At 45.4% G+C, this 13,045-nt stretch overlaps 1 protein-coding gene across 4 annotated transcripts in view; it reads left to right on the top strand.

Moving 5' to 3' along the window:
• FIRRM (FIGNL1 interacting regulator of recombination and mitosis) overlaps positions 1–13,045 on the top strand; it is a 926,412-nt gene that overhangs the window by 304,132 nt on the left and 609,235 nt on the right. For all 4 annotated transcript variants that reach the window (XM_063940283.1, XM_063940285.1, XM_063940284.1 and 1 more), the window contains one exon: positions 7,324–7,462. In XM_063940283.1, coding sequence (XP_063796353.1) covers positions 7,324–7,462 — 139 coding nt within the window. The remainder of the gene's footprint in view (positions 1–7,323; positions 7,463–13,045) is intronic.

Below are 13,045 nucleotides of genomic sequence, written 5' to 3'. Positions count from 1 at the left end.
GTATCCTGGATCTTTGGGCCATCTAGATGGTACTCACCCAGACAAAAGAAGTGCTTCAAGGCAAACCGATTCAGATTCAGTCCGATAATGCCACTGCAGTAGCGTACCTCAATCATCAAGGAGGCACTCGCAGTCAGATGGCAATGAGGGAGGTACTGTAAGCCGCACATTAAGGTGGGCAGAACTTCATCATCCAGCTGTATCCGCAGTATTCATACTCAGAGTCCTAAACTGGGAAGTGTACTTTCTCAGCCAGCGCAACATTCATGCAGGCGAATGAGCCTTGTACCCATAAGTCTGTCAGATTTTGGTAAACAAATGGGGTCTACCGGAAGTGGACCTTTATGGCTTCACGTCAGAACAACAAGGTTCCAGCATATGGGTCAAGAATAAAGGATCCCGCAGCAATCTTTGTGGATGCTCTGTTAGTGCGATGGAAATGTCATCTGGCATATGTCTTCCCACCAATCTACCTGTTGCCGAAAGTGATTCGAAAATTCAAACAGGAAAGGGGCGCCATGATATTAATAGCTCCGATCTGGCCCAGACGAAATTGGTACATGGATCTGCAGAGGCTATCCGTGGACGCTCCGTTCATACTGCCTCACTGAGCAGATCTACTGATTAAGGGTCTCTGTCTCTACGAACATCTGGATTTACTGTCTTTGACGGCGTGGCAGTTGAAACATCCATATTAATAGCAAAGCGCTTTTCACAAGCGGTTATTCAAACCATGCTTAAAGCAAGGAAGCCATCCTTAGCTCGCATCTATTACCGGATATGGCATGCCTATTTTCAGTGGTCTACCAGAAAACATGATCCAAGGTCCTTCAGAGTTTCAAGAATTCTAGTGTTCCTTCAGGCTGGAATGGAACGAGGTCTCTGCCTAAAGTATCATCATTAACCATATGGTTCCAAAGTAAAATTGCAAATCTACAAGATGTTCGCACCTTTTTCCAGGAAATGTTTCACATTCAGCCTCCGTTTGTACCACCAACAGCTCCTTGTGACCTAGAGTCGGTTCTCGGGGCGCCTCAGGTTGCTCCATTTGAACCACTGTATCGTGTGGATAGCAAATAGTTGACAGCTAAAGTTCTCTATCTACTGGCAATTGCTTTAGCTAGAAGAGTATCCAATTTAGGGGCACTGTCATGTCGCCATCCATTACTGGCAATCCAACCACACAGAGCGGTTCTCCAAACCAAATCTCCATATCTTCCTAAGGTGGTCTCAAAGTTCCATCTTAATAAAGAAATAGTAGTTCCACCTTTCAATCACCGGCTCTTTGTGGGAGATGCATCATTGGACGTAGTTCGTGCACTAAGGATCTACATTGATCGTACCAGTGCCATCATAAGAACAGACTCTTTGTTCTATACGGATTTCACAAAAGAGGATGGCCCGCCAATAAGTAAACATTGGCTAGATGGCTTCGGATGACTATCTCAGAAGCATACTCTCAAGCTGATCTCATCCCGGATAATGTCTCTGCCCATTCTTACCCGTTCAGTATTTCCTTCATGGGCAGCCCACCGTGGTGCCTCAGCTGAGCAACTCTGTAAGGCAGCCACATGGTCATCCATGAATACATTTATCAGACATTATGCATTTGATACCTTTGCCTCTCAGGATGCTGTGTTTGGGCGTAGGAGTCTCCTTTCCAATCAGGAGCGTCCCCTCCTTTTTTGCTGCTTTGGGACATCCCAGTGTAAATCCTTTGGGTCTACTGTGGATCCTGAAGGAGAAAACATGAGTTATGGTAGATTTACCATTGTTAACTCTGTTTCTTAAGTCCACAGTATCCACAGGGATCCCACTCTGACGCACCTGACTTGAGAATCTGTACACTTACTAATCCCTTCCTTCTGGTATGAAAGTGAGTATGTTCTTCTCACGTGAATAGGTCTTCTTTCTTGCTCTAATCCTGTTTCTACATCAGGCTTTATGACAAACTCAATTCCCTGGGCCTGGAAGCGGGTTAGAGGGATGCTGGACCATTGCATGTTGGGAACCCCAAAAGCTTTAACCGTTTGGTGCACGATCATCTGATGCCACTTACAACGCAATGTAAATCCTATGGATACTGTGGACTTCGGAAAATTAACAATGGTAAGTCTACCATAACCACTCCAGGACTCTTCAACACCTGATCCTGTCCCGGTGGAACGGGCAGCATCATATGATCTAGGCTCAGACTGTAGCCCTCTCTCTGGAGGTTCGGCTTTCCCTCTTGTTGCTTCACAGTCATCACTCGGACAAGAGCCTCACCTTTTGAATTCCAGATTGGGTTCTCACAACGGATGCCAGCCTCCACAGGTGGGGCGCAGTGACCGGTCAACATTCCTTCTAGGAACAACCTACGAATGTCGCCTACTTATCAACATCCTAGAGCTTTGGCCTATATACAGGGCAAATAAAATAAACAGTTCTTATTTCAGCACTCTTGGATAAACAAAACACTGTGAAGCCTCCAAAAGAAAAAGATATCACCGATCTTTCAAGTATAGAATTCAAGGAGTTGTCAAATGGAGATGGCACTCCTCGTAAGCCATTCCCCCAGGAGAAAAAACAAACATAGTATAGTCTGTTTTATACACCCATATAGTTTTATGGTGAAAATAAGGAAAAAAGGTAGTATGGCAATAACCACCTTAAGTTATTACCCCTTTTGTTAATATGATTACCTTAAAAAATACCTCCAATAGTTAGTTGAGGCAGTTATAGCAGAGTGATTTATAGAAGAAGGAATTTTGACAGCCACTTCACAAGAGCACCCCGAGTGGTAGTAAGGTTACCTTACAGATGACCTCAGTAAAATGTGGTTATGAAACTTCACAAGGCAAACAGCAATCGAATATGGTTTTCTTTATTATAGAATTCACATCAAGACTCCAGCGGATTTATATGGCAAAAATATATACATTTCTCATGGTGTGATATCTTATTAAAATATTTTTAATCTTTAAAAATACACATTTAAGACACAAAAACAAAAATACAAAGGGAATGGTCCTAGTGAATTTGCACGCCTAACAGATGGAAAAATGTCTGAATGATAAATCAGACCAGCACATAATTAGAGTCCCGGTTATACAGTACTCCAAAGATGATGGTCCTTAATCCTCAGGCATAAGTGGAGTAATGCAGTCCAACTGGGGTTCCCTCTGTTAGCAATGCGTATTGTTTTCCCTTCCTCAGACCACGTAACGATACGCTCCACAGATCCTCATACGTCACTTCCGTCTAAACCTACTTCCGGTATTGTGGAACACAATGCGTGGTCCACCACTGACTGATTCTACATTATACTCCCCTCATGGTCACTGCGCTCCACTCCGGACAACACAGAACTAAATAATACAGACTAAATTAAACCTGTCACAGAAAAAGAAACAATGTTATTAATCCTCCAGAAAACATTTAAGCTCAAATTCCGCATTTAAGCCCCTTGGTATTAAAGTTCCCAGATCACACACCCATCTCATTTCAGATTTGGATAAACGGTTTTCAAGATCTCTTGATCTCCAGTTTTGTGTTATCTGCTCCAATGCCAAAATGAGATGATACTATTGGAATCGCAATTATGGACTTTTTTACAATGACTTGATAAGGAATGGGTGTCCAAACCTTTTTTTATATTATAAATGTGCTCTGCTAGACGTGTTTTTAATGCCCTCGTCGTCTTTCCCACGTAAACCAGACCACATACACATTTTAGACAATAAACTACATTCCTCGAGTCACAAGTTAAAAACTATTTGATGTTCTATTTATTCCCATTCTGTTCAAACTCCACTAATTTTCTTGGGTTAGTGTTTTTAAATGTGGTGTGGCAGGGTAAACAATTGCCACATCTTTGAAAAGCCCAAATTATGTACACTGCCTCTTTTATCCTCCATTAATGCACTTTTGACTATTTTATCCTTAAGTGTCTGTGCTTTCCTATATATAAAGGAAGGGTTAGATGGTAGATAATGTTTTAACGTTCTGTCTTCCTGCAATAATCTCCAATTCTTTTTAATGATTTTTTCACTTTCTGATGATATTGTCCATACTGCATTATTAATGACCACTTGAGCCTGTCATTGTTACCTTTGTCTATATTTTTAAAGCTTAAAAGATCTTTTCTTTCTATCGCTGAAACCTTTTCAATTGTTTTATCTAAGTTATCTTTTTTGTTGCCCTTTTGGATGAACCTATTGCTCAGATCTTTAACTTGGGAATCATAATCTACTTGCTTTGAACATTTTCTTTTCAATCGTTGAAACTGCCCAAATGGTATGTTTTCAAGCCAGTTCTTATGGTGTTCACTTTCTCGTTCTGTATAGGAAGTGCTCTTCCGATATGTTTTAGTTTCTAACTGGCCATTTTCTTTATATATGCATAATTTTAAATAAGTAATTTCTTTTTCACTTTTTGAGAAGGTTAAATTAATATTCATGGAGTTGGAGTGTAGGTCTCCACATAATTTGGTAAGACTAGAACTAGCAATTCTCCATATAAATAAAATGTCGTCAATAAAGTGATACCAACAGAACAGGCTCGTCCCAGAACACCACTGGTCCAAATTGATGAGACCTCCCAGTGTGCCATAAATAAATTAGCATAACTGGGGGTGAACCTGGTCCCCATCGCCGTACTGACGACTTGTAAATAATAACTTCCATCGAAATAAAAAGTTCTTCAATAAGATAAAACTTATCCCTTCTAAAATAAATTAATTTAGATCTTGTTCTACATGATCCTTATCTAGAAAAAAGGAAACGGCATTTAGGCCCATATCATGCTCAGTAATCGTATACAGGGTACTAACATCTGTGCTGACTAAGGTACAATCTTCTATGTTCTTAACCTCAGCCAATTTTCTAAGAATATCTCCCGTATCTCTCAAATATGATCTAGTTTTCATTACAAGCAGTTGTAGATAATAATCGATAAGGGCGGTATACAGGGTACTCACTCTCGCGCATAACCTTCTTCATTGCAGACTTGTCCATGTCCAGTCTACGCGGCTGCTGTAGCCTACCTCTACCATCTGGAGGCACGTGCACATCCTTGTTTGGGCCGAACGTCATCTCCCGGCCATCTCGGCAGTGTTCATCCTAGGAGTTCTCAACTGTGAAGCGGACGACTTAAGCTAACAGGATGCCCATGCCAGAGAGTGGGCTGTACACTCAGATTTTCCAGCTCCTCATGGACAAATGGAGCTTACCGGAGGTTGACTTCATGGCATCACGACACAACAGCAAAGTTCGCCTATATGGGTCCAGGACCAGTGATCCTGCAGCCGCCTTCATGGACGCTCTGGCGGTGAGGTGAACCTTTTATCTAGTGTACCTCTTCGCTCCAGTCTCACTTCTTATTCGGTTTCCTTGCAACTTCAAGCAGGAAGGAGGCGCCATGCTGTTGATTGCTCTAGCCTGGCCGAGGTGCCATTGGTTAGCTGACCTATAAAGTCTTTTCATAGACACTTTTCCGATTCCTCAATTGCCAGATCTGCTATTTCAAGGCCCTGTCTACACCCGGACCTAGCTAGTCTATCTTTGACAGCATGGCTCTTGAGTCATCCCTCCTAAGATCCAAGGGTTTCTCCCGCTCTGTGATTTAGACATGCTCAGATAACGTGCCAAACTATAATATATGCGGGCTGAGGTAGGCTTTACCTCAGCCCACATCTGTTACAGGATTTGGCACTCCTAATTTCAATGGTTTTCTACCAACGGATATTACCCTACAGTTTTCAGAGTTTCTCGGGTGCTTGCCTTTCTCCACACTGGATTGGACCTCGGCCTCCGCCTGGTGTCCCTAAAAGTTCAGGTATCAGCTGTGTCAGTCTGCTTCCAGCAAAGGATTGCTCCCCTGCCTGACGTTTGGACGTTCCTTTAGGGTGTTCTTCACCTTCAACGTTCTATTGTGCCTCCGGTGGCTCCGTGGGACTTGTCTTTGTTTCTCCGGGCTATACAGATGCATCCGTTTGCGCCACTGGAGTCAGTGGACCTCAAGTGGCTGACTGCAAAAACGCTCTTCCTCCTTGCTATTGCCTCAGCCCGCAGAGTATCTGACTTGGAAGCGCTCTCTTGTCCCTCCCCCTTTATGATTTTTCATTTGGACACGGCCGTTCTACAAACCCAGGCTTGCTGCCTGCCTAAAATGGTCTCCAAGTTCCATCTTAATGAGGAGATTGTGGTTCCGGTCTTCAAATCCCCGGACCTCTCTGCAGGTGAAGCTTCGCTGGATGTGGTCCATGATGTATGGATTTATGTGGATTGCACCAGCTCCTTCCGAAAAGCTGATGTTCACTATATGTTTTATTTGGGTTTCACAGTAAGGGCTGGCCTGCTAGCATGCAGATTTTGGCTCAATGGCTTCGCATGACCGTTAACGAGGCGTTCACGCAGTCTGACCTACCTGTTCCCAATATAGTTACTGCCCATACTACTTGCTCTGTGGGACCCTCGTGGGCGGTCCGTCGTGGCGCCTCTGGGGAAAAATTGTGAAAGGCAGCCTCATGGTCTTCCATCCACACATTTCTCAGGTTCTATGCCTTTGATACCTTTGCCTCGCAGGATGCTTCTTTTGCTTAGGATTGTACCCTCCCTTAAGGAACACTGCTTTGGGAAATCCCCAGCGGAATCCTTCTGGACAGTTATGGTATACTTACCTTTGTTAACTCTTTCTTCGATGCACCTGACTTCTCTGGGTATTTCCCTGAGGTGACTGAGTTTCCATCTTCTAGCGTGAGTGTGTTTCTTGAGAGTACCGTTCTTCCTTCTCCTCTATCCTGCTCCTGCCTTGGGCTTGTTCACTAAACTGGCTAGCGTGGGGGTGGGTTGTAGGGGAGGAGGGACCAGTGCATCCTGGAAGCAAAAGCTTTAACTGTTTGGTGCCTGGCCATTCTCCAACCACCTACACCCCAGCGTAATCCCTGTGGACCCTATGGACTTTGAAGACAGAGCGTTAACAAAGGTAAGTCTACCATAACTCTTAATTTTTGCAATTGCTCTTGTATAACGCAATTAGAATTTTGTAAAGTTGAACTCGATCTTTGTCTTTTTTCATGCTTACTATATATCTATGCATGTCTCTTTGGTAAGTGAGTGTATGAAAAAAAATATCCCATACTTTTAATTTAGGGACAATATGTGCAGGTCCTGGGTAGTTGTGAATGGGACCCTTACAGTTTGCCAATAGGGAGAAGAAAGCCTTATTTAGAAACAATTGCACCAACAAGGAAGCTTACCTTTTTAAGATTATTTTGCTTTTATACTCTGATGCATTGACAAATGTACATGTAATATATATATGTTCTGTTTGTGTTTTTAGGCAGTGCGTGAAACATCAGTCATTGATAGAAGGTCACCTGCATCACCATGATATTGTCAGTGGTTTGTGTGATGACATTCTGCTATCCTTCCAGTCGTGCTTGCAATTGGCAGAACACATGAAGTTGACACAAACACAGGTAAAAACATGTCTGATTTGATTAAAATTGTGAGAAGCATTTTATGTACCTAGTAAGAAAGTTACAGACACAAGATCTGTTTTCATGGACACATTAGTGTGTCCATGAACATATATCTGCCCCTTACACTGTCAGCACTCGATAACACAAAATTACATTCAGACACACCTAAAGACTGCAATATTTTTCGTATGCAGTGCCTTGCTAAAGTATTCGCCACCTTTGCATTTTTCATGTTTTGTTGCCTCACAACCTCAAATTAAAATGGATTGTTTGAAGGTTTGCATAATTTCATTCACAGAACATACCTACAACTTTGAAAAAAAAAATTTTCATTGTGAAGCAAACAACAAATAGGACAAAATAACAGAAAACTTCAGCGTGCATAACTATTCACTCCACTAAAGTCAGTACTTTGTAGAGCCACCTTTTGCAGCAATTACAGCTGCAGATCACTTTGGATAAATCTCTATGAGCTTGCCACCGGGATTTTTGCCCATTCCTCAAGGCAAAACTGCTCCAGCTCCTTCATGTTGGATGGTTTCCGATTGTGAATAGCAATCTTCAAGTCTGACCACAGATTCTCAATTGGATTGACTAAGCCATTCCAACACATTTAAATGTTTCCCCTTAAACCACTCGAGTGTTGCTTTAGCAGTGTGCTTCAGGACATTGTTGTGCTGGAAGGAGAATCTCCGTCCCAGTCTCAAATCACAGGCAGACTGAAACAGGTTTTGCTCAAAAATATCCCTGTATTTAGCACCATCCATCTTTTTCTCGACTCGAATCCATTTACCAGTCCCTGCTGCTGAAAAACGTCTCCACAGCATGATGCTGCCACCACAATGTTTCACTGTAGGGATGGTGTTCTTGGTGTGATGGGATGTGTTGTGTTGCTCCAGACATAGCGTTTTCCATGGTGGCTGAAAAGTTCAATTTTAGTCTCATCTGACCAGAGCACCTTCCTCCATAAATCTGGGGAATCGTCCACATGCCTCTTGGCAAACTCAAAATGTGCCCTCTTATTTTTAACAGGCTTTTCTCCTTCATCCACTAGGGGACACTGGAGAGCAGTTACAATGAGGATAGAGTAGGCAGTAACTGGGAGCTGGCACTTTAAAACTCTTAACACTGTGGCTAGTTCTTCCCCTACTATGTTATCCCTCCAAGCCAGTCTTTATTTTGTGCCCAAAGGGAGTTGGACACTCTTGGGTTTTCTCTTAAAAATTTAATTTTCTCTGACGTCCTAGTGGATGCTGGGACTCCGTCAGGACCATGGGGAATAGCGGCTCCGCAGGAGACAGGGCACAAAATTTAAAAGTTTGACCACTAGGTGGTGTGTACTGGCTCCTCCCCCTATGACCCTCCTTCAAGCCTCAGTTAGGTTTTTGTGCCCGTCCGAGCAGGGTGCAATCTAGGTGGCTCTCATAAAGAGCTGCTTAGAGTAAAAGTTTTGATAGGTTTCTTATTTTCAGTGAGTCCTGCTGGCAACAGGCTCACTGCAACGAGGGACCTAGGGGAGAAGGAGTGAACTCACCTGCGTGCAGGATGGATTTGCTTCTTAGGCTACTGGACACTAGCTCCAGAGGGACGATCACAGGTACAGCCTGGATGGGTCACCGGAGCCGCGCCGCCGACCCCCTTGCAGATGCCGAAGTAAGAAGAGGTCCAGAAACCGGCGGCTGAAGGCTTTTCAGTCTTCATGAGGTAGCGCACAGCACTGCAGCTGTGCGCCATTGTGCTCAGGCACACTTCACACAAGCGGTCACGGAGGGTGAAGGGCGCTGGGGGGGGGCGCCCTGGGCAGCAATGAGATTACCTTTCTGGCTAAAAAGAATACATCACATATAGTCCCTGAGGCTATATGGATGTATTTCACCCCTGCCAGGTCTCAGAAAAACCGGGAGAAGAGCCCGCCGGAATAGGGGGCGGGGCCTATCTCCTCAGCACACAGCGCCATTTTCCTACACAGCTCCGCTGCTAGGAAGGCTCCCAGGCTCTCCCCTGCACTGCACTACAGAAACAGGGTAAAAAACAGAGAGGGGGGGGCATTTTTTGGCGATATTATATATATTTAAGCAGCTATAAGGAAACAACACTTATATAAGGTTGTTCCTATATAATTATAGCGCTTTGGTGTGTGCTGGCAAACTCTCCCTCTGTCTCCCCAAAGGGCTAGTGGGGTCCTGTCTTCTATCAGAGCATTCCCTGTGTGTCTGCTGTGTGTCGGTACGTGTGTGTCGGCATGTATGAGGACGATGTTGGTGTGGAGGCGGAGCAATTGCCGGTAATGGTGATGTCACCCCCTAGGGAGTCGACACCGGAATGGATGGCTTTGTTTATGGAATTACGTGATAATGTCAGCACGCTGCAAAAGTCGGTTGACGACATGAGACGGCCGACAAACCAATTAGCACCTGTACAGGCGTCTCAAACACCGTCAGGGGCTGTAAAACGCCCTTTGCCTCAGTCGGTCGACACAGACCCAGACACGGACACCGAATCTAGTGTCGACGGTGAAGAAACAAACGTATTTTCCAGTAGGGCCACACGTTATATGATCACGGCAATGAAGGAGGTTTTGCATATCTCTGATACTGCAAGTACCACAAAAAGGGGTATTATGTGGGGTCTGAAAAAACTACCTGTAGTTTTTCCTGAATCAGAGGAATTGAATGACGTGTGTGATGAAGCGTGGGTTACCCCTGATAAAAAACTGCTAATTTCAAAGAAGTTATTGGCATTATACCCTTTCCCGCCAGAGGTTAGGGCGCGCTGGGAAACACCCCCTAGGGTGGACAAGGCGCTCACACGTTTATCCAAACAAGTGGCGTTACCGTCTCCTGATACGGCCGCCCTCAAGGATCCAGCTGATAGGAGGCTGGAAAATACTCTAAAAAGTATATACACACATACTGGTGTTATACTGCGACCAGCAATCGCCTCAGCCTGGATGTGCAGTGCTGGGGTGGCTTGGTCGGAGTCCCTGACTGAAAATATTGATACCCTAGATAGGGACAGTATTTTATTGACTATAGAGCAATTAAAGGATGCATTCCTTTATATGCGAGATGCACAGAGAGATATCTGCACTCTGGCATTAAGAGTAAGTGCGATGTCCATATCTGCCAGAAGAAGTCTATAGACACGACAGTGGTCAGGCGATGCGGATTCCAAACGGCATATGGAAGTATTACCGTATAAAGGGGAGGAATTATTTGGGGTCGGTCTATCGGATTTGGTAGCCACGGCAACAGCCGGGAAGTCCACCTTTTTACCTCAAGTCCCCTCCCAACAGAAAAAGACGCAGTCTTTTCAGCCGCAGTCCTTTCGTTCCTATAAGAACAAGCGAGCAAAAGGACATTCATATTTGCCCCGAGGCAAAGGAAAGGGTAAGAGACTGCACCAAGCAGCCCCTTCCCAGGAGCAGAAGTCCTCCCCGGCTTCTGCAAAGGCCTCAGCATGACGCTGGGACCTTACAAGCGGACTCAGGGGCGGTGGGGGGTCGCCTCAAGAATTTCAGCGCACAGTGGGCTCACTCGCAGGTGGACCCCTGGATCCTGCAGGTAGTATCTCAGGGTTACAGGTTGGAATTCGAGAAGTCTCCCCCTCGCCGGTTCCTAAAGTCTGCTTTGCCAACGTCTCCCTCCGACAGGGCGACGGTATTGGAAGCCATTCACAAGCTGTATTCTCAGCAGGTGATAGTCAAGGTACCCCTTCTACAACAGGGAAAGGGGTATTACTCCACGCTATTTGTGGTACCGAAGCCGGACGGCTCGGTAAGACCTATTTTAAATCTGAAATCTCTGAACCTGTACATACAAAAATTCAAGTTCAAGATGGAGTCACTCAGAGCAGTGATAGCGAATCTGGAAGAAGGGGATTTTATGGTGTCCTTGGACATCAAGGATGCTTACCTTCATGTCCCAATTTGCCCTTCACACCAAGGGTTCCTCAGGTTCGTGGTACAAAACTGTCATTATCAGTTTCAGACGCTGCCGTTTGGATTGTCCACGGCACCCAGGGTCTTTACCAAGGTGATGGCCGAAATGATGATCCTTCTTCGAAGAGAAGGCGTATTAATTATCCCTTACTTGGACGATCTCCTGATAAGGGCAAGATCCAGAGAACAGCTGGAGGTCGGAGTAGCACTAACTCAAGTAGTGCTCCAACAGCACGGGTGGATTCTGAATTTTCCAAAATCCCAACTGATCCCGACGACACGTCTGCTGTTCCTAGGGATGATTCTGGACACTGTTCAGAAAAAGGTATTTCTTCCAGAGGAGAAAGCCAGGGAGTTATCCGAACTAGTCAGGAACCTCCTAAAACCAGGGACAGTGTCTGTGCATCAATGCACAAGAGTCCTGGGAAAAATGGTGGCTTCTTACGAAGCGATTCCATTCGGCAGATTCCATGCACGAATTTTTCAGTGGGATCTGCTAGACAAATGGTCCGGATCGCATCTGCAGATGCATCAGCGGATAAAATTGTCGACAAGGACAAGGGTCTCTCTGCTATGGTGGTTGCAGAGTGCTCATCTGTTGGAGGGCCGCAGATTCGGCATACAGAACTGGGTCCTAGTGACCACGGATGCCAGCCTGAGAGGCTGGGGAGCGGTCACACAAGGAAGAAACTTCCAGGGCGTGTGGTCAAGCCTGGAAACGTCTCTTCACATAAATATACTGGAACTAAGAGCAATCTACAATGCTCTAAGCCTGGCAAAACCTCTGCTTCAGGGTCAGCCGGTGTTGATCCAGTCGGACAACATCACGGCAGTCGCCCACGTAAACAGACAGGGCGGCACAAGAAGCAGGAGGGCAATGGCAGAAGCTGCAAGGATTCTTCGCTGGGCGGAAAATCATGTGATAGCACTGTCGGCAGTGTTCATTCCGGGGGTGGACAACTGGGAAGCAGACTTCCTCAGCAGACACGATCTTCACCCGGGAGAGTGGGGACTTCATCCAGAAGTCTTCCACATGATTGTGGTCCATTGGGAAAGAGCAATGGTGGACATGATGGCGTCCCGCCTCAACAAAAAACTGGACAGGTATTGCGCCAGGTCAAGAGATCCTCAGGCAATAGCTGTGGACGCTCTGGTAACACCATGGGTGTACCAGTCAGTGTATGTGTTCCCTCCTCTGCCTCTCATACCCAAGGTACTGAGAATTATACGGCAAAGGGGAGTAAGAACGATACTAGTGGCTCCGGACTGGCCAAGAAGGACTTGGTACCCGGAACTTCAGGAGATGCTCACGGAAGATCCGTGGCCTCTACCTCTAAGAAGGGATCTGCTTCAGCAGGGACCGTGTCTATTCCAAGACTTACCGCGGCTGCATTTGACGGCATGGCGGTTGAACGCCGGATCCTAAAGGAAAAAGGCATTCCGGAAGAGGTCATCCCTACCCTGGTCAAAGCCAGGAAGGAGGTGACTGCACAACATTATCACCGCATTTGGAGAAAATATGTTGCATGGTGTGAGGCCAGGAAGGCCCCGACAGAGGAATTTCAACTGGGTCGATTCCTACATTTCCTGCAAACAGGATTATCTATGGGCCTCAAATTAGGGTCCATTAAGGTTCAAAT

The sequence above is a fragment of the Pseudophryne corroboree genome, chromosome 9 (assembly GCF_028390025.1).
Source record: "Pseudophryne corroboree isolate aPseCor3 chromosome 9, aPseCor3.hap2, whole genome shotgun sequence".
Classification (NCBI taxonomy): Eukaryota; Metazoa; Chordata; class Amphibia; order Anura; family Myobatrachidae; genus Pseudophryne; species Pseudophryne corroboree.
The sequence above is the reverse complement of the archived record's forward strand: the minus strand, read 5'-3'. Positions and strand labels throughout refer to the sequence as shown.